This window comes from Neoarius graeffei, chromosome 7 (genome assembly GCF_027579695.1).
Source record: "Neoarius graeffei isolate fNeoGra1 chromosome 7, fNeoGra1.pri, whole genome shotgun sequence".
Classification (NCBI taxonomy): Eukaryota; Metazoa; Chordata; class Actinopteri; order Siluriformes; family Ariidae; genus Neoarius; species Neoarius graeffei.
The window spans coordinates 84,216,742-84,239,927 of NC_083575.1; the positions used below are offsets into that span (position 1 = coordinate 84,216,742).

The window sequence follows — 23,186 nt, forward strand, 5'->3', positions numbered from 1 at the left end:
GCTCAGAAGGTGTTGATTAGTCTTCCATAACAACAGCTCTGAAGATACTTCTGGTTACAAGGCAAATCAGAGGTTTATATTAATGCCCTTGTTCTCATTTATTATTGTTTTTATGCTATGGACTTGTCTGGCAAACACTCCACATAATTACAGCTGAATAATTAACAGAATCTTTAAAAACGTGCTGATATTTATCAAAGAATAACCATCGATGGAAGGGGTGAAGTTTTCTGTGATGAGACGTTTATTTACCATCTATGGAAGGGGTTGAAAATGTCAGCACTTTGTACCAGACAGTATGTTTTAATCTGTGGGAGAGTCTCCAAGAGAGAAGACATTGCAATGTAAGTGATAAGAGGAACTAAGATGCTTTGTGGGCTTTCCATGTTAAAATAAATGGATACAAATTATGATGTGTCACTCTTTAATAAATTAAAAAAATCATAATCATTAATAAAATGCTGTGGTATAAGAGGAATAAAACCCTTTGGGATGTGGTTTTACAGGAAAATAATGAACATAGGCACCACATATTTGATTATTGTCCTATAACAGCAAAGCCCTGTTTTATTCCTGAGGATCCTCGTGTCTAATTGATGTATAGTGATATTTTATAAAACCACATGCGTAATACCTTTTTCCTCTTCAGTCTTCTGTACGGTCTCAGGAGGGGAAGACTCTTCAACTGACGTTTTCATGTCTGTATTTGAAAAAACAAAACAAAATAAACTATATCTCTCTCATCTCTCTTCTTTTTTGTGTCTCTCTTTTTTGTGTCTTTCTCTTGTCTCTCTCTCTTCTCTCTCGTGTCTCTCTCTGTCTCTCTTGTATCTGTCTCTTCTCTCTTGTGTGTCTCTCGTTTGTGTGCGTCTCTCTCTCATGTCTCTCTCTTCTCTCTTGTCTTTCTCTCTCTTCACTCATGTCTTTCTTTCTCTTGTGTGTCTCTCTCCCGTCTCTGTCTCTCTTTCTTGTTTGTGTCTCTCTCTCGTGTGTGTCCCTCTCTCCTCTCTCTCATGTCTCTCTTTCTCTTCTCTCTTGTGTGCCTCCCTCTCTTGTTTGCATGTGTGTCTCTCTCTTCTCTCTTGTCTCTGTTTCTCTCACACACACACACACACACACACACACACACACACACACACACACACACACACACACACACACACACTCAGATAGATAGATAGATAGATAGATAGATAGATAGATAGATAGATAGATAGATAGATAGTGTATCAGTACAGTGTTGTTTAAAGTATGAGGAGTTTATGTTTTCTCGTGTAATGTGATGTAGTGTGTAGAAGAACCTTTAGGTGAGCTTTCACACATTTCTGGCTCCACTGAAGCAAGTGGAATGTGAGCATCTTCATTTTTCTTTTGTATATTTACAGAGACCCTCTAATAGACAAGAATATTAATATGAGTGCATATTAGCTATATTCGGAAAACATTAAACAATAACAATATGAATTCAATCATGTCAGAAGTGTAGACTAAAGTGAAGACTAAAAAGATCATCAAAACATGTGATTTGGGAATAAGCTATATGTTCTCAAAATCTAAAAAGAAGTAAAATAAAATATATTAATGAATGCTAAATTATGAGAAATTCTGAGAAATTTCTTACCCTGCCCTTCTGTTTAATGCAGATCATGGTGACAACAATACAAACAGCCAAACCCAAAATGATAATAAGCAAGGCAGTGACATACACTGAAAGAAAGATACAAATCATTTCATCATCATTTCAACAAAAATCACAATGCACTGTACACACAGTACTCTGCAGAAATCTTGTGCAAGAAGGCATGTGTAGAGAAATGCTGTCGACCAAAAATGGCTTAAAAATAATGAAATGAAATGTTTCAACATTAAAAAAAAAAAGATATTACAAACAGTAAGCAGTAAGGTAAATGAAACAAAGTCAGTATTTGGTGTGAGACGATCCTTTGCTTTAAAAAAAAATAGTAGCCTCAGGTCCAATGAGTGCAGTTTTATAAGGACATGAGCTGTAAGTTTTACTGAGCATCTTACAGAAGCAGCCACAGTTCTTCTGGACACTTTGACTGTCACACTCACTTCTTCATTTTGCACCAAAACCCAGCAGCCTTCATTATGTTTTCTTTTTTAATCTGAAAAGTGCTCTCTTATGTAATATGCTGCTCAGATACAAACTTTTTTTTTCTGTAACATTTAATTTTGTGCTGGAAAATGAACGTTTGGACCTAAGACTTTTGCACAGTACTGTATATTTCTAAACTGTTTCTAGCTTGTTTATTTGAGCTGACTTCTTGATTAATTAACTCAAACAGTGTTCATTTGTTTAAGTGTTTAATAAGTGATGATCTTTACCTGCTTTTCTTGGTGTTCCTCTAGGAGTGGCTGAAAATAAAACATGTTATGACCAGTTTGTAACTTGAAGATGCACAGATTTGTATTATGTATATAAAGAAAACAGTCAAAATTAAACTGAGAATCATAAAAGGCTTTAAAGATGTAAAGCTAGAGTGTGACTAATTCAATCTTAAAACTTAAATATATCATACAGACATGATGTAAAATGTGCTTCGATAATTATTAAACATTTACAGAAGGAGGCTCCAGTGTCAGCTCTTTGTAACAAGATATGCGTCTTTGTAACAGTCTACAATATTACATCATTCCACAGCATTCAAAATAACTAAAAACTGATTTTAAAAAGTATGATACGGTATGATATTATTCATCACATAATAGTACAAATAGTCAAATTGCTGTAGTATATATAAGATATCAAGCTTATCTTCGAGTGGTGAACATATTCATGAGTGAGTGAAGAGAACAAGTGAAAATATTTTCAATACGAGAAGATAAACTTCATATCTTCACTCCACTCTGCAATCAAGTTAATCAAATTAATTTTAATTTTGAACTAGTTCACCATTTTAACAACACTGGGAGTGATGTCATTGGAGTGAAATATTATCCATACAGACACTTTTTCTTTTTAATATTTTTTTGGGGGCTTTTTCCAGCTTTATTGATAGGACAGTGTAGAGACAGGAAATGAGCGGGAGAGAGACGGGGAGGGATCGGGAAATGACCTCGGGTCGGAATCGAACCCGGGTCCCCAGATTTATGGTATGGCGCCTTATCCGCCTGAGCAACGACACCCCCCATACAGGACACTTTTTCAATGGAATAAAAACATGTTCTATTCCCTTCTAGTGGGTTTAATTCATTTGGTTTGATAGCATGCAATGTTGTTAGCATATCGCTTATTCTTACATGTATTGCATTACTCTACCCAATGGAGAATGAGCATTGAATATGGTTTACGATATTGCATGGTTGTCAAGACAACATGACATCACATGTTGGAGAGGTAGAACTTCTGCACTAGCGAGCAACTGGGACATTTGTAAACAAACATGGCCACCAGGTTTGCTTCATTAAATACAGAAGCTTTTGAGAGAATTTTAGCTGCCAGGTCGTTCTGTTGTGTGTAGCTGTCGATGTTGATTTTAAAAGTAACTAAGTAAATTACACAGGGAAAAAATATATATATATTTAGCTTGACTGCGCTAGCATTGGCCTTCACTAACACTACACTGGCTGGAAGGTAATTGGACTGCTGCGCTAACAGCACCGAATCGCAGGTAAGCTAGCGTTGGCCTTCAAGAATGCTGATATAAAGAGAGTGTATAATAATAATAATAATAATAATAATAATATTGGTTGGCTTTTTTCATGGTATATCAGATATATTCCATTCAGCTACTCATCTTCGACTCGTTCAATATCATGGTGATTGAATGGAATATATCTGATAGACCACTAAATGCCAGCCAATATTATTTAAATATGTCACTCCAATCCACAATGTGTTTTGTATGAAAAATGAGTTTTTCAACATGAGAAGATAAACTTCAAATCTTCAAGCCAATGTGATTGTGATTTTCTTTTTATTATATCAACACATTCACAAACAAAACATCCCCAAATTTATCAAAACGATTCACTGATTTCCTCATGAGTGACAGAGATTTATATCACAGTTTTGAATCTCTATGTCCTGGATGGCGCTCATATAAAATACAAGTGGTGTATTTCCCAGTAAAGCACTCATGTCCGTATAATTAATATAAGAGGAATAAAACATTTTAGGTTGTGCTGTTATAGGAACCCAATCAACTTCCTGGTAGTAGGAGTAACTCTGCTTTGCATCAGGCCTCATCACCCCACCCTGTCGCTGATGACTTTCCTATTACAGCACAATCCCTTCGTGTTAAGCACTATGACACCGGTTGTCAGTCTTGTAACACAAATTGAACCTCAGTGTCCATCACTGTCATGACATCCTACACCGCTATCCTGTAAATCCAAGCTCACTTACCTGTGGTTGGTGTCTTCTTTGTGGTTGTGGGTGTGGTTCTTGTGGTTTCTGGTTTGACGTTTGGTCCTTGTGTAGAGACTAGTTAAATAGAAGATATTAGGTATTTTATGTTGTAAAATTTCATAGTGTTTTTGGTTAATATATCATTTGTGTACAGCATGTACTGTAGATATGAATATCATCATCTGTACCTTTATTTGTCATGGTTGTTGTCTCAGAATCAGATGCATTTGTCATAGTTTCTCCTGGAAAATAATCAAACAAATCAGTGTGAAACAACAACAACAACCTTGGTATCAATATAATCTTTTGGTACAATCACATACGTGTGAACTTCCTTCAAGAAAGGCAACATGATGGTTAAAGAGGTAACCCAAGTCACACAAATTACTATCAAATAAATTTTTTTAGACATTTAAACCAACATATTAGTTTTTATTATTATTATTATTATTATTATTATTATTATTATTATTATTATTATTATTATTATTATAAATTGATTAATGTACCAATATTGTGGCAGATATGGATAATCTTTAATACTTTCCCCATTCCCACCATTACCAAACCACCACATAAGTGCATATAACAAAGCAAGTTCATTTCTAATTAACTACCCCCCCCCCCCCCCCCTTTTTTTAAACAAAATGCTATATTTTTTCCATGGCCAGTGAAAGTCAACAAACTGCTACCTTCGTTTGGTGACATAGTCGTGCTCACGGGAGAGTTTTCTGCTGTGGTCATGTCATTGGCCTCTGCACCAGTATCATTAGTCACATTCACTGACCTAGTCATATTAGTATTAACATTCTCGGGGACTGATCCAGGGCCTGTAGTAATGCTAACAGTAGTCTCATCTGAGTTCATTTGCTCAGCAAATGTTAGCACCAACAGGGTTCCTGTGTGACATAAAAGAGCACCAATCATCGTAAAAACACAAGATACTGCAATGTATTAAAAAAGTATGATTTTTATATGGAGAGTGGCCTATATAGGGAGCTTGAATATGTTATTCATATCCTAGCAATTAATTATTGGCTAAATACATCATTAAGTTTCTTGTCACTACAGCAAAACATGATCTTGCACCATTATTTATTAGGTATAATCATGCTACACCATCTACACAAGCATTGTTACTTTAAAATAATTAAGGTACATACCAAAGACTGTAAGAACATAAAAGGTGATGCTCATTTTCCCCATGCTGTTCAAGCTCAGGCACTGTTTTGTGTATGTGTGTGTGCGTGTATGTGTGTGTGCGTGTATGTATGTGCGTGCACTCTGCCGAATGTGTGAAATCCTCTACAGGATATTCTAGTGGTTGCTCAAATGGTTGTGAAAAAGGAAGCTGCATACTTTTAGGCTAGCTTTTTGGCCATTTTAAAGCTCATGAATTAAGTTTGAGAAACAACATCACTACAAAAATAATTCAAAATAATTATAGTCAATGCAAAAAAATTGCACTTATCACTCATTTTGCACAAGCAAAAGTAAAATATAATTGTCTTTGACATACATTGATATTTTACAGCAAGTTTTGATTGGGAAATATACTTACAGCTCTGTAATATCTGAGTTGCAAAGCCAGTGTTTGCACACACCTTTATATCTTATATAGCAGTTGTAAAACGTTACTATTAGAGCTGGGACTTGAGCTCAGCCAAAAAGTTAGCCAGACACACCAAAAAAGCAACAGGGCAAAGGATTTTGCAAGGGATTAACGGCAGGCTGCCAGGTGGCTCCACTGTGTGTAGCTGTTGATGTTGATTTTAAAAGTAGCTAAGTAAATTACACAGGGAAATGAATACTTAAGTCTGAGTGAAAAATACTGTAGTGAGCGTGCAGCATGGAAAAAGAGTCTGGAGACAGAAATCTTAGTTTCTCAGTCATTAGCCTGTGCTACTTGCTCTCGATAGCACTGCCTTGACCGCTTTATTAGGATTCATTAATTCTACTGATGAACGCTACACCGGCTAGAAGGTGACTTCACTGCTGCGCTGATGGCGCCGACTCATGGTTAAGCTCGCATTGGCCTTCGAGAAGGCCAAGGGTGATACATTTTTGGTCCCTCCCACTATAAATCAAAATCTGATTGGTTAATTCATCTGTCACTTCTTACATAAACATACACTGCCATGGCCTTCTGTCCCAGCAATGAAGTCCTAACCAGTGAGTGAGCAGCTCTAAACTCTTCTCAGCCTCGAGACAACAAACAAAAAAATCTCATTGGACAACTCAATTTTAATGTTTTCAGGACAGTACACAGCAAAAATTGGAGAGTTAAAATTTCAGGGTTAAACATTTAGGAGTTGATTTTAACTCCTAAAGTGTAATTTGAACATATTCAGAGTTAAATGGTGTCCAGTGTTGGAGTTTTTTTACAGAGTTGATCACATCAGTGTTAACTTAACCCTGCAGAGATACATGTATAATTAAGCTCTGCCTCCGCTCCAGTACATGTATCTCACTCCGTTCTTTTTGGAGACGAAACTGCAAGTCCTCGCCATTTTCTTCCTCTTCTGTACTTCTAATGGGTAAGTGCAATTACATTTTAACATACAACCCCGATTCCAAAAAAGTTGGGACAGACAAAGTACAAATTGTAAATAAAAATGGAATGCAATGATGTGGAACTTTCAAAATTCCATATTTTATTCAGAATAGAACATAGATGACTTATCAAATGTTTAAACTGAGAAAATGTATCATTTAAAGAGAAAAATTAGGTGATTTTAAATTTCATGACAACAACACATCTCAAAAAAGTTGGGACAAGGCCATGTGAGACATCCCCTTTTCTCTTTACAACAGTCTGTAAACGTCTGGGGACTGAGGAGACAAGTTGCTCAAGTTTAGGGATAGGAATGTTAACCCATTCTTGTCTAATGTAGGATTCTAGTTGCTCAACTGTCTTAGGTCTTTTTTTTTTTGTCGTATCTTCCGTTTTATAATGCGCCAAATGTTTTCGATGGGTGAAAGATCTGGACTGCAGGCTGGCCAGTTCAGTACCCGGACCCTTCTTCTACGCAGCCATGATGCTGTAATTGATGCAGTATGTGGTTTGGCATTGTCATGTTGGAAAATGCAAGGTCTTCCCTGAAAGAGATGTCATCTGGATGGGAGCATATGTTGCTCTAGAACCTGGATATACCTTTCAGCATTGATGGTGTCTTTCCAGATGTGTAAGCTGCCCATGCCACATGCACTAATGCAACCCCATACCATCAGAGATGCAGGCTTCTGAACTGAGCGCCGATAACAACTTGGGTCGTCCTTCTCCTCTTTAGTCCGAATGACACGGCGTCCCTGATTTCCATAAAGAACTTCAAATTTTGATTCGTCTGACCACAGAACAGTTTTCCACTTTGCCACAGTCCATTTTAAATGAGCCTTGGCCCAGAGAAGACGTCTGCGCTTCTGGATCATGTTTAGATACGGCTTCTTCTTTGAACTATAGAGTTTTAGCTGGCAACGGCAGATGGCACGGTGAATTGTGTTCACAGATAACGTTCTCTGGAAATATTCCTGAGCCCATTTTGTGATTTCCAATACAGAAGCATGCCTGTATGTGATGCAGTGCCGTCTAAGGGCCCGAAGATCACAGGCACCCAATATGGTTTTCCGGCCTTGACTCTTACGCACAGAGATTCTTCCAGATTCTCTGAATCTTTTGATGATATTATGCACTGTAGATGATGATATGTTCAAACTCTTTGCAATTTTACACTGTCGAACTCCTTTCTGATATTGCTCCACTATTTGTCGGCGCAGAATTAGGGGGATTGGTGATCCTCTTCCCATCTTCACTTCTGAGAGCCGCTGCCACTCCAAGATGCTCTTTTTATACCCAGTCATGTTAATGACCTATTGCCAATTGACCTAATGAGTTGCAGTTTGGTCCTCCAGCTGTTCCTTTTTTGTACCTTTAACTTTTCCAGCCTCTTATTGCCCCTGTCCCAACTTTTTTGAGATGTGTTGCTGTCATGAAATTTCAAACGAGCCAATATTTGGCATGAAATTTCAAAATGTCTCACTTTAGGCATTTGATATGTTGTCTATGTTCTATTGTGAATACAATATCAGTTTTTGAGATTTGTAAATTATTGCATTCCGCTTTTATTTACAATTTGTACTTTTGTCCCAACTTTTTTGGAATCGGGGTTGTAGGTAAACAATTGATGCTGTGAACTGCAGTATATATAGCGCAACATACAGTATATAGAGCTTGTACTAAGACTTGTTTGTCACCAGGACTGAACAGAAAATTTGCCCAGGTGAGCTAGCAGTGAAAGCTAGCTAGCTAGTTAGCTAGCTAATTGATAGTAAAGTCTGTCTTCAACTTAATTACTTCAGAGTTCACTTTAACAGTATTTCGCATGCAAGCTCACGATGAAGAACAAATGTTTTTTGTTACTGCATAAAATGTTGTTTGAGACTGGAGTTAATGGTTATGGGTTGTTTTACAATCAGGGTACGCAAGCTAAAAATCACATTATCTTCAATATCAAAAGGCTTGACTAAATAAACTTGGTTGTTTATTGTAGCCCTGTGATAGCTCTATTTACCATGCAAAAAAAAATTTGGTGATAATGTTATTTTTTGGTGAATGTATGGCAATATATGTCATATTTAGCAAAATTACTCGTGTCATTTAGAAAAAGTGCTTTTTTGACCACAGGTAGCTCCAAAAGGGATGCACTTAAATCATTCTTTATACCATAAAACAAATATTTGGTTCCATATCATTGGAAACATAGTTAAGTTTTAATGTTGAATGCCAGTAAGTTTTCAGACTATTTTGATCAATTTAGTATGTAATTGTGTAAAAAAAAAAAGTCCTCTCCGAGACAGCTAATTTTTCAATATAAAATAACATATCTAAAATGATTATTTTCATCCTAAAATGTGGTCAAGATATTGGGACATAAATATTAGAGACAACTAACACAAAGCTTACAGCCTTGTATTTAAAAGCACTATGGAAGTAGTGGACTCTGAATTGTCAAAAAAAAATGTCCTCTCCGAGAATCACTTCATTTGTTTCTCCCATCTTATAGCAGATTACACAAAACTACCATACACATGTCAAAAAATTACCTGAAACCTGTTCTTTAACTTGTCCTTCACTTAAAAACTGGTACAAGAACCAGTTTGAATCAATTTGAATTTTGGACCCCTGTGACACAAACTTTGTACCCTGATTGTAAAACAACCCTTATGTTAGCTTTATTTTTTTAGCTGAAGAACTGTAGCACATGAGAGGGACCACGAAAAAACGGTCGAACATTTTTTTTTTTTAACTTTTGTTAAACTTCATTACAGTCATCATAAAATGCTGGTCCAGGTCAAGTACCGCCAAGAACAAAAATATGTGAAGCTGAATGAAGCTGAAGGACACTTCAACTTTGTGCAATAATATACACAAAAACAGTACATTTTTAAATCATCCGTTTTTATAAATTTGGACTTATGAGGGAATTGTTTTTTTGAGGAGAAACTGAGCTAGTTCTGTGTAATAATTATATGGTTACGGATGACTGTTTTTAAGATTAACAGGCATTCTCTGTGAGGCAATAATCATTACTGACTTAAAAAGTGCATTAACTTTAATCTTATGATCATTTGCAGTCATTGAGAGATTTTGCCTGCCACCTGAGGCACAGGTTACATTCAAGGATGCAAAAGGGACAGAAGTTGATGCTGAAATTTTCAGTGACCTTGTGGGACAAGGCAATGTGGTGCTGACAGTTTTCTCAAATGATGGTGAGATATTAAGGTAATTATGATAAAGCACTCTACACCCTATAAGAAAAAAATGGTAACATATTTTTCTGTTCCTTTTAGAATTCTCCAGTTGCTGCATGTCGTCTGCTTCTGACCAGTCCCCCCAGGATTTCGCGGGCCTTTTTTGTGATTGTTGCAGGCTAAAATGTCTGATGTTGCGGGGGGTTTTCCAAAAATTGCAATGAAAGTTGCAGTGGTTTTTAGGTTTTTGTTGCGATTACATTGCAGGAGGAAGTGAAAGTTGTGAGAAATTGTTGCGACTTTCTCTTTTTGTGATTAAAATTGAGTGATATGTTAAATATTAAGTTATTACTGAAAAACTATTGATTAAAAAAACAAAGACACTGAGAAATGGTCCTATAGACAACTTTACCAATATAAAAGATTACCAGGACTACAAAAATGCAGAAAAATAGGCTTTACTTATCCAAATGCACCTGTTGGTTCAAAAGTTAAAGTGCATAGAACCTCACAGCACAACATGAAGTTACCTTAAAATATAATATAAATGCCTCAGCTTTCATGTAAGAAAAAAAATATATTAATGCTAATACTGTGTGCAGGCAGTCTCTCCTGAAGACTAAATTAAACAATAATCATAAACTAATAAAATAAATGGCTCAGGCTTCATAGAAGAAAAAAAAACAATTTGAACAGAATCTCACAGTATGATGCTGAAGCTGCCTAAACAATGGAAAATAAAATACCATTTTGGCAAAAATGTTGGCATCCATTAATTTCTTGTATTAAGTAAAAAAATAATGTAAAGTGCACACAGTCCTTCACTGTAAACATACAGTAACACACTTTCAGTAAAAGAATTTAAGCCTATATAAACACTGACTCGCACATGCTGCTTTTCTTGAACGTATACATGGAAGTAAGGCGGAAGGTAGTTTGTCGACATCACCTCAAGATGATGCCAACAATTGGTCAAATTTGCGGGAAAGTTGTGGTGATTGGATATAATTGCAACACCGCCCTGAATTTGCGGGGATTGGTTGAATTTGCATTAAAGTTGCAAATCGCAACATCGCAAAATCCTGGAGGGTCTGTCTGACTCAAGCTTCAGTTCAAGTGGATCAACCATAATCATGGATGAGGTCCCTAGCAAGAGACGAAGAATTGAGGATATATGTTCAGTGTCTGCTAAGCAGGTGGTAACAAGGCTTCATTCTAATGAGTTCTTATTACTTTCAGGTTTTTCACTCTTGATTCTAGAAAAGCTGTTTATTACCATGTTTTGCATTTTCGTGTTTTTGTTTGTCATTAGTTAATTGAGGATGTGCTCAGAAGCAAGTCTGGTGGTGAAGGCGTACTGCAGGAGTAACGAACAACAGAAACCCTAACAGATGCCACAAGAAGACAAATGGTCAACATACTAGTGGCTCACATGATTGATAATAATGGGTATGTGTGTTTCATAGTCTTTATTTGTGCCACAATTGCATGGCCATTGTATAAAATTAGTTTGCTAATTTAATATATCCTTTCAGGCACCTCCCCACTAAGGCAGTCAGAGAAGATTATGCTGTTGGGATAGTGACGCTGTCCCCTTCTCTCAGGGATCCATATTCCAACAAAGGCTATGTAATAGTCATTATTGTTTGCATGACACTTTGATGTCATACTTGCATGTTTGTATAAGCAGAGTATGACAGTGTTTTTTTGCATTTCAGGAACACTTCTATGATGCTGCAAGCAACACAGGATACATTTCTTGGTGTCTGAAAACAGTGCAAAGGAAGATTCGTAGAAGATCTGCAATGTCACCAAATAGCTCTACTGACATTTCTCCAGGAGGCCCAAACTTCCAAAGGACTGTCAATGTTGAAAGGCAGCTTGATGGTGATGCTTGTCAAGAAGTTATATCTTTGCTCAACTGATTTTCCAGAAGATGAGAGAGACCTTTCAGTACCATCAGAAGCTTGTTAATGACCCTGGCAGAAGTGATATCCTCTCCACCTTCCCGAGATTCCTGGATACCAAAGGATTGGTAAGTTTGGTGAGATGCTTAGAATGGCTTAAAATTTGAAAGCATTTCAGTAGTAATAGTTTAATCATCTTTCTTAAAGGTGGATCAAGACTTCACACTCCTATTTGATGACGAGACATCTGCCAGGCTGCTTCAGAAATGGGATTTGTTCTTCAAGCCAAATGTCATAAAAGAGGCTAAGCAGTTGACTTCCACACCAGAGCTGCGTCGCTTAGTGCAGTCAGCAGAAATTCCCATAGGATGTGATCTTGATGAGGCAACAAGTGAGTTGTTTGTTTGTTTGTTTGTTTGTTTGTTTGTTTTAAAGTATTAGCTATAGTTGCAGTTACAGTTGCTTCATTTATCTTCATGACTTTATGATTAAACTTAGGAAATGAGAGCACCTGAAAGTTGGTTTAATTTTTGGGATAAATATGAACAATAGGTGGATGACTGTTAAACTCTCTCACAATTTCTCCTTGTTCTCATTCAAACTTGAAATGTATTATATTTACAGTTTTCAGTTAATTCTTGTGACTCTTTATCAGCTTATGACCAAGAAATGGCCTCCCTGTTACTGCTGCTACATCTCCTTCCACCATCACCAGGGGGACCGAAGTCTCCAAAAATCAGTGCGTGCGATGTAGCTGAGAGACTTGTAGTCTTTCATAAGGTAATTTTATTATGGTGGTGCTAATTTGCTACCTTCTTAGCTACAACTGTTGTTAAGTTGATGAAATTAAAATGACGTCTTAATTAAAAAGACATTCTCCTTTTGCACGGAGCAGATGTTTGAATAGTCACTCCTTTGGTATAATGTAGTTTTCCCTGTTGCTGCACATTATCATTGTGTTTAATGTTGGGTTTCCTTATCTCAATCCTAGTCATGCTGCAGTTTGGAGGAGCATCTCCGCAACCAGCAGAGTCAGCAGCCATACAGTATCTCCTCACTGTTGGACGTCAGAAGAACAAGATTGACAGCTTCTACATCACCATGGATAATTTTCAACAAGAAGACATGCATTACAAATTCAATTATACTATGATGATTTTGAAACAGCCAATCCCCTTGGCTCCAAATGAGGAATTCACAAAATTGGCTGTCCTTTATTTTGTAATAAGAAACTTGCCCCCAAAGTTTAATTCAGTTTTGATGAACATTCATTTGGTATCCCTTTTTCACACACAAGATCTGCACAAATATGGTTTTGATGTTATACTGGAGCCACTGGTAAATGATGTGAAAAAAACTGGAGAGCCAAAGGCTAAGTCTTCCATTTTCTGATGCGCAGGTATATGGTACAATCTCACAGATCACCGGAGATAATCTAGGGATGTATACAATTCTTGGTTTTAATGAGTCATTCAGTAGCCATCATTTCTCTCGCCTTTGTTTGATTGAGAAGATAGATTCTCAAACAGTATTCAGTGATGCTTTGTGGAAAAGACATGTGGCTTTGTGGATGATGCTTTGTGGAAAAGACATGTTTGAAATGCATTACCAGTCTCTTGAGAACCCCCCCCCCCCAACTCAAGTCAGTATATGGTTTGAAGAAAAAATCAACACTTAATTCATTTAAGTATTTCCATGTTAGTAATAACTATTCATTTGATATCATGCATGATCTTCTTGAGGGTGTGGCTCAGTATGAGATCAAATTGCTTTATGGATATCTCACTCAACACTTTATTTCAGAACAGGACTTGCTTTCCAGGATTTATAGTTTTGATTATGGATTTTTAGAACAAAAAAACACGTCCCACAAAGATTATTTTGGAGAGTGCTGGCAATAGCATTGGTTTGAATTCTATTCAGATACTGTGTCTTGTAAAAAACATCCCACTGTTGTTTGGTGACATTATTCCTGCAGGAAACAAAAACTGGAATTTGTTACTGTTATTCAAATAATGCACATTGTGTTTTCACCTACCCTCACTCATGGTATGACAATATATTTAAAGCATTTGATTGCTGACCATCATAAACTGTTTAAACACATGTATCCACACAGAAATTTGATACCTAAACATCATTTTATGATCCATTACCCATCATGTATAAGGAAAATTGGCCCCTTATTACATATGTGGTCTATGAGGTTTGAAGCCAAACATAGTGTTTAAAGACTCTTTTAAAAATTTCAAAAACATAACTAAATCAGGGTGGCATGGTGGTGTAGTGGTTAGCGCTGTCGCCTCACAGCAAGAAGGTCCGGGTTCGAGCCCCGTGGCCGGCGAGGGCCTTTCTGTGCGGAGTTTGCATGTTTTCCCCGTGTCCGCGTGGGTTTCCTCCGGGTGCTCCGGTTTCCCCCACAGTCCAAAGACATGCAGGTTAGGTTAACTGGTGACTCTAAATTGACTGTAGGTGTGAATGTGAGTGTGAATGGTTGTCTGTGTCTATGTGTCAGCCCTGTGATGACCTGGCGACTTGTCCAGGGTGTACCCCGCCTTTTGCCCGTAGTCAGCTGGGATAGGCTCCAGCTTGCCTGCGACCCTATAGAACAGGATAAAGCGGCTAGAGAGAATGAGATGAGATGAGATAACTAAATCACTTGCTAAGAAGCATCAGATGGCCATTGCTTATTACTGGGAAACCTTCACTCTCAAAAAAACTGAGTATGGGCCAATGAAATCTTTTTCCCTCAGAGATGAGAATGTAGCCAACAATGAAGTGTTTCACATGATCTTATCAACAGAGGTTTTCTCAATGAGTTGGGTTAAAATTGATGGTGTAGAATATAGAGCTGGACTTGCCATATGCAGTGCAATAGAAGAAGATATGCCAGTCTTTTGTCAAGTAATTGATGTACTTTTGGTTGAAGATCACATTTTTTTTCTGACAAACAAGCTATTTGCCGAGAATTTTGATGACCATCATGCATTCAGAGTATTGCGAAGTGAGGAAAGGTGTTTAATAAAAATGTCCGAGCTTAAATTTCATAAACCATTTGATATTCAAAGTTCATACTGTGTTTCAGATGAATGTTTGTACATTATTCCTTCATTCTGAATGTTTTAATTCAGTTGTGTACATGACTGCAAGGGAGAAAATAAATGTTAATGAAGAATATTTGGTTGAATTCATTAGTATTTTATATATATATATATATATATATATATATATATATATATATATATATATATATATATATATATATATATATATAATTTTAACACTTTTGCAGTGTTAATAGCTTGCCAATTTCAGGAGTGAAATCAACACTACCCAAATAGTAAAAATGTAACTCTGACCAGTGTTCTTTGTCAAATCCCTAGGTGTTGTTGTAACTCCATTGTGGGAGTTAAAGAAGGAACACTGACAGAGTGTTGAATGCTTAACTATTTTGAAAGTGTTAATTTAACTCCAGAAAGTGTGGAGCCATTATAAACCCTGGAAAAGTGTTGAAATCAACTCTGTGGGAGTTAATTCAACACTGGACTTTTTGCTGTGTAACCCTTTCATTTCTGAAGCAAATTTGATGGAAAATGAGGCTGAATTAGAATTAGAAGAGAATAATTATAATGAAATTATGAAAGAATGAAAGCAATTAAAGAATGAAAGAAATTAAATATAACATCTGAAATGCTGATATGTTTGGACCTTCTCTGATGACCCTGACAGTTCCCGTCTGTTATATCAGGAAATAATGCTCTCATGATATTGTATGAATTGACCATGTATACGTTTGCATGTCAGACATTTTGAAGAAGTCTTGTGATTGAAATAGAGCTACATTACATTACGTTATAGGCATTTAGCAGAAGCTCTTATCCAGAGCAATGTACAACAGCACCCTGATGTACCCGTAGCAGTGGGCAGCCCAAGGAGCAGTTGGGGGTTAGGTGCCTTGATCAAGGGCATGTCAGCTATTCCTGCTGGTCCAGGGAATTGAACCAGTGACTTTTTGGTCCCAAAGCTGCTTCTCTAGGCCATGGCTTCCCCAGGTTGAATTTAGAATACACCATGTACAGTATTTGCCTTGATGAGATAACTTAACATAGTCAGTGTATGGCTTAAGAAAACTGGAAAACTTTTCAGTGCATTGAAAAATATAGATTAGATTAGGAATTTGGAAAAAGGCTATATGACCTATTAGAGTGAAAATGTGTTTAGTACTGGGGGTCTCACATTTTTTGCCAACATCCTCATGACTCTAGATCACCCCCATCCACCCATCCATCTTGTGTGTCTGCTGCTATCCTCTTAGTTGTAGGTCAGAAATCCAGGAACCAGAGATCCAGGAACCAGATGGAGCCTGAGATCCATCAACTAGCTTGAATGAATGAATGAATTTTTGAATGAATGAATTTATTTATTTCAAACATGTATAAAAAATATATGTAACTATTTGTACATACAAAGCTTCCATGAATTCTCTTAGGTGATTATAGCACACCAGAGGGACCCAAACCCTTATCTGGTGCTGGGTACACATACACACTGATGGGTAATTTAGAGTACCCAACTGAACTAATCTGCATGTCTTTGGACTGTGGGACATGTTTGGAAACTGGACCACCCAGAGGAAACCCACATAGACATGAGGAGAACATGCAAACTCCACACAGAAAGGCCCCAGTCAGCCATAGAGCTAGAAATCAGAACCTTCTTGTTGTGAGGTGACAGTGCTAACCACTACATCACCGTGTCACCCTATCAATCCATCCATCCATCCATACATCCATACATCTGTTATCTATATCTCATATCTGTCAGGGTCACTGGGGAAGCTGGAATCAATCCCAGTTGACTTTGGATAAGAGGTGGGTTCACCCTGAACAGGTTATCAAACTATCGCAGGGCTAACACAGAGACTAACAACCATTCACACTCACATTCACACCTATGGACAATTTAGAGTGGACAGTTGATCAAATCTGCATGTCTATGGACTGTGGGAAGAAACCATCTAACCACTGTGCCACCCTTTATTCACTTTATTTATTTATTTAGCTAGCTATGTTTCCAGGTATTTTAAAAATTCAGTCATTGGCTGTCCATCACTAGCAATGATGACTGCTTCATTAGGATGCACAGAAACACAGATGGGCCACGAGGCCCGCACCACAGCAACAGAGCTTTCCTAATGAAGTGCCTTGCACAGTAAGGTAAGACAAGCAATGTTGTGCCCCCATTGTGTTGTCTCTCTGGACCTCCAGACCTGATGCCAAGTGGTGCACAGGAGTGCCACAGACCTGACGGGTATGGAAGTTGCCCTGCAGTGACAACTGACTTGCCAAGTGATGCCATCCATTGGCCATTTGAGTGGCTCGTCCACATGCCATCTGGTGGTGTGCCATTGGCCCTGTTGGGTTCATCTGCCACATTGCACCAAAAAGTGCCCTGCTGCCAATGCCTTATTGGTGATGTACTATTTAACCCATAGCTGGAATCCGGGTCAGAGTGGACCTGGGAGCAATGGTGATTAAGGTGTAACTCCACTTTCCCCAATACTCAAGTCCTCCTGGACCTGAGACTCACTACCGGTTGCAGTTTAAAGTCATACCCAGGATGAGGGTAAATTCACAGTACATTACTGTAAACAAGTGTGCAATTCATAGGGTGCTAGACCTTCTAATTTCAACATTATTTTAAAGAAAAAAGATTATTTAATGTCAAGAAAACACATTTCATTGCTGTATATCAAAGGGTAATGATAGCACATGGGTTCTTTATATTTAAAAATTTAACAGTGATTTTATGAATCCTTATGTCTAACTCATCATATCTAAACAGAGGACTGGGCTTGTGCATCACACTGTAGCTTAAGTCAGGAGATGTAGCTGATGTAGGGATGGACTCCCATGCCGTAGCCATAGTAACCACTTCCCTTATACTGTACAGCATTGAACACACCAATCCCTGTACTTGATGCCATGTTCTATCTCCGCACATACTTCTGACTCCCTGTAATGGTATTGGATACAGAGATCATACCGGATACCAAATACAGTGATGTCACAACTGTGCTTTAAACCCGTGGCGGAATCGAAATTCCTTCTCTCTGGCGGTGGGTTTCCACGTGTGAAAGAGAGATATCATTGCATCTGTGCTACAGAAGAACAAAGGACAAAGAACGAACTATTGATACCGGACCTTTAGCCAAAGTTCAATGTATTTGATCTTCGCATAGTTGCAATAATAACTGAACTGGATAGTTATTGCAGCCCACACAGTATTTTAAAGAGAAAAGGCGACCAGATCCCTTTTCCCTTTCGCAACGTCAACGAACTACAAACAAGATTCCTTCCAGATCATTGGACAACCGACGGGACACCGAAGATCTTCAGCTGACGAGCTGTGAAAGTAAAAGGAACAGAACTGTTTTCTCCCTGGACCTGCACTCCACGCTGTCTTTGGATAACAGACGGTGCACTTTCAGTTGCCAAACAAGAGTGGTCTCAAGTCAGGCTGGCATCTGGGCAATTGTTAGTCTTAGTTGCGGCTAGTTAATGTGAAAAGTGTTGTTTATTTGAATTCATTCATGGTTTAAATGTCTGCATTTTGATTCACATGAAAGTCAGTCTTAGACCACGTGTTGTTTGATTTACTTTGTTTACTATCTGTATTTAGTTAGATCATGCTTTTTCTTGTTTGTAGTTGAGTTCTCTCACTCTCTCTCTCTCTCTCTCTCTCTCTTTAACTCCCTCAGTCGCACTACACCCCTTCAACATTGGGATTTCAGGAGTAGCTAAGATTGAGTAGAAGTTTGGCTTTGAGGCCTAGCACAAAGGCTAGCGCATTCCATTCACAGCCTCGCTCCTCTCCTCCTTGTCGTGCACCTGTGCACGCCCTCTCTCCCTAGCTCCTCCTCATCTCGTTAGTGCGCAGCTGCGTACATGCACGCACACGCCTACACTCACAAACACACTCACACACACACATACTCACACACACTCTCACACAGACACACATAAACACTTGGTTTCCTTCTCACATTTTAACATCCACTCGCCCCTACACTGTAAACTTGCATATACAGTAGCTTATTACTTCTGATCACCATTAGTGCCTTAGTTATCATCATATACACTACTGATTCTTATTTGTATACATTGTATCACCATTTATATTGAATTATTCCATGGCTGCTATTTTTGCTATATCTGATCAGTATTAGTTTGCTAATTCATGTCAGCTATTTCAATAAATGGTATTTTTGGAATAAACTGTGTCCTGTCTATTGCTACAACATTCACTGAGTGCCAACCTCTGCCAAACAAGTATTCTAATTGCCTTCGCCCATTTGGTTGTTATATGAATGTTATAGATCTAGAATAAATGTATTACATTTGAGCTATAATACTCAATAAACTATAGCGACATCACCACTAAGTTATTCCACTGATTTTAATAGTTTAGCTATAAACTATTAGACACTTGAATTAATGATTAATGAATTTATGAGACTGATCCCTTTTTACATGAGACTGATTTGATAAGCCTTTTACACCTACACTGAAAAGGCGGCTCTCATCTCGGGTGTTACAGCCAAACTAGATCATTAATTTGATAGACACCAGGACACTGAATCTTGTATAATAAATAAAATCAGTTTAATCAGGTATCGCATGCTCTTTATAGAACTATATTATAAATAATGGTTGGTAAAATTCTCCTGTGACATTATCTACATGTCAGGTTGAAAATCTATAAGTCATCTTACATCACAGAGGAAGGTGACATTTCCTTTTATGGTAAATCATGGAAAGGAACAGAAATAGAAGACATTTCACCATTCTTCGTCATGCTTCATGTCTTCTACAAAACCGCCACATTATTCATTTTTAGATTTGCATCAATGATGTCATGTTGAAGTTACATGACACGTGATTGACACTTTAGGGTAGCCCATGCTATTACAAAATAAATGGTCTTGCAGACTTCCCCATATGTTCAGCAAATTTTGTTTCAGTTTGACAAAGACAACTTGCATTACTTCACTTTTAGAATCAGTTGCCTTATTTATCAAAAATTGTAAGAGAAAAGAAGTTAACACTTTATTTGACCACATTTGATGCTGTACAAACAGTCAACTTGCCATCTTCAGATTCCCAGACAGTCCAGCAGGTGACTGATATGAATAAGATTCAGAGAATCTGGAAGAATCTCTGTGCGTAAGGGTCAAGGCCGGAAAACCATATTGGGTGCCCATGATCTTCGGGCTCTTAGATGGCACTGCATCACATACAGGCATGCTTCTGTATTGGAAATCACAAAATAGGCTCAGGAATATTTCCAGAGAACATTATCTGTGAACACAATTCACCGTGCCATCCGCTGTTGCCAGCTAAAACTCTATAGTTCAAAGAAGCAGCCATATCTAAACATGATCCAGAAGTGCAGACATCTTCTCTGGGCCAAGGCTCATTTAAAATGGACTGTGGCAAAGTGGAAAACTGTTCTGTGGTCAGACAAATCAAAATTTGTCTATGAACAAATTCTCAAGAAGTTGTCAACAGTTTACAGATGTTGATCTATAGTGAAACATGGGTTTTGAACAGAGTCAAAGTCATCATCATCAATCATCAACAGCACTTCCTTGGCCATTCCCTACAGAGACCCACAAATGATCTGGTGTTAAAGTATGCTTTATACTCTCCAACTCACAGGACCACATTATTTGAAGATGGCAGCACCCTGCTCGGCTGCGGCTGCAATGGCTCATGATAGTGGAGATATAATGGCAGATATCCCAACCAGTTATTTCAATGGAAGTCGGCAATGTAGTTACTCCAGACCAGCATATGACCGTCAGGCAATCCTAGATCTACGTGAGTCCAGCAACAGAGTACTCATAGAGGTGACCACTCTGGATCTTCTCCGTAGCCTTGGACTGCTACGTCGGCCATATCCAGTGGCCTATGGAGCAGCGGAACCTTGTACCAGAGGAGTCCACCAGCGGAGGAGATGGAGACGGTGTGACAGAAAGCGGAAGCGGGGATGCTGAGCAGGGCTAACAGCCAAGCTAAAGGCTAACCCATGTAGAACATTGCTTCCTTCCATCCTGCTGTCTAACATCTGCTCCTTAGAGAACAAACTGGACTACCTGAAGCTGGAATTAACAACAAAACGGGAGGTGAGAGACTGCTGTGCCATAATTCTCACAGAAACATTGTTAAAACCATCCATCCCAGATGACGCCATTAGCATAGAAGGGCTAACAACATTCCAGTTGGACAGATGCAGCTCTCTTACGGGTAAATCCCGAGGGGCAGCAGCGTTTGCATATACACCAACAATAACTGGTGCAACAACGTGGAGATAGTCTCAAGTCACTGCTCTACTAATGTAGAACTACTGACTGTTAAATGCAGGCCCTTTCACAACCCCGATTCCAAAAAAGTTGGGACAAAGTACAAATTGTAAATAAAAATGGACTGCAATAATTTACAAATCTCAAAAACTGATATTGTATTCACAATAGAACATAGACAACATATCAAATGTCTAAAGTGAGACATTTTGAAATTTCATGCCAAATATTGGCTTGTTTGAAATTTCATGACAGCAACACATCTCAAAAAAGTTGGGACAGTGGCAATAAGAGGCTGGAAAAGTTAAAGGTACAAAAAAAGGAACAACTGGAGGACCAAATTGCAACTCATTAGGTCAATTGGCAATAGGTCATTAACATGACTGGGTATAAAAAGAGCATCTTGGAGTGGCAGCGGCTCTCAGAAGTAAAGATGGGAAGAGGATCACCAATCCCCCTAATTCTGCACCGACAAATAGTGGCGCAATATCAGAAAGGAGTTTGACAGTGTAAAATTGTAAAGAGTTTGAACATATCATCATCTACAGTGCATAATATCATCAAAAGATTCAGAGAATCTGGAAGAATCTCTGTGCATAAGGGTCAAGGCCGGAAAACCATACTGGGTGCCCGTGATCTTCGGGCCCTTAGACGGCACTGCATCACATACAGGCCTGCTTCTGTATTGGAAATCACAAAATAGGCTCAGGAATATTTCCAGAGAACATTATCTGTGAACCCAATTCACCGTGCCATCCGCCGTTGCCAGCTAAAACTCTATAGTTCAAAGAAGCAGCCGTATCTAAACATGATCCAGAATTGCAGATGTCTTCTCTGGGCCAAGGCTCATTTAAAATGGACTGTGGCAAAGTGGAAAACTGTTCTGTGGTCAGACAAATCAAAATTTGAAGTTCTTTATTGAAATCAGGGACGCCGTGTCATTCGGACTAAAGAAGAGAAGGACGACCCAAGTTGTTATCAGCGCTCAGTTCAGAAGCCTGCATCTCTGATGGTATGGGGTTGCATTAGTGCATGTGGCATGGGCAGCTTACACATCTGGAAAGACACCATCAATGCTGAAAGGCATATCCAGGTTCTAGAGCAACATATGCTCCCATCCAGATGACGTCTCTTTCAGGGAAGACCTTGCATTTTCCAACATGACAATGCCAAACCACATACTGCATCAATTACAGCATCATGGCTGCATAGAAGAAGGGTCCAGGTACTGAACTGGCCAGCCTTCAGTCCAGATCTTTCACCCATAGAAAATATTTGGTGCATCATAAAACGGAAGATACGACAAAAAAGATCTAAGACAGTTGAGCAACTAGAATCCTACATTAGACAAGAATGGGTTAATATTCCTATCACTAAACTTGAGCAACTTGTCTCCTCAGTCCCCAGACGTTTACAGACTGTTGTAAAGAGAAAAGGGGATGTCTCACAGTGGTAAACATGGCCTTGTCCCAAATTTTTTGAGATGCGTTGTTGTCATGAAATTTAAAATCACCTAATTTTTCTCTTTAAATGATACATTTTCTCAGTTTAAACATTTGATATGTCATCTATGTTCTATTCTGAATAAAATGTGGAATTTTGAAACTTTCACATCATTGTATTCCGTTTTTATTTACAATTTGAACTTTGTCCAACTTTTTTGGAATCGGGGTTGTATTTACCCCAGGAATTCACTATTACTATCATCATAGCAGTGTACATTCCGCCCAGTGCAAACACCAGAGAAGCCTTGAATGTCCTCTACTGTTCCATCAGTGAACTGCAATCTACACAT

General features: G+C 38.2%; 1 protein-coding gene across 1 annotated transcript in view; it reads right to left on the bottom strand.

The window, feature by feature from the left end:
• si:dkey-27h10.2 (uncharacterized) overlaps positions 1-5,654 on the bottom strand; it is an 84,068-nt gene extending 78,414 nt beyond the window's left edge. The window contains exons 1-8 of the mRNA XM_060926529.1: positions 5,536-5,654; positions 5,065-5,271; positions 4,561-4,614; positions 4,370-4,447; positions 2,347-2,376; positions 1,622-1,707; positions 1,302-1,392; positions 635-700 (exon numbers count right to left, since the gene is read on the bottom strand). Coding sequence (XP_060782512.1) covers positions 635-700; positions 1,302-1,392; positions 1,622-1,707; positions 2,347-2,376; positions 4,370-4,447; positions 4,561-4,614; positions 5,065-5,271; positions 5,536-5,578 — 655 coding nt within the window. The 5' untranslated portion in view covers positions 5,579-5,654. The remainder of the gene's footprint in view (positions 1-634; positions 701-1,301; positions 1,393-1,621; positions 1,708-2,346; positions 2,377-4,369; positions 4,448-4,560; positions 4,615-5,064; positions 5,272-5,535) is intronic.
• Positions 5,655-23,186: the final 17,532 nt, after the last annotated feature.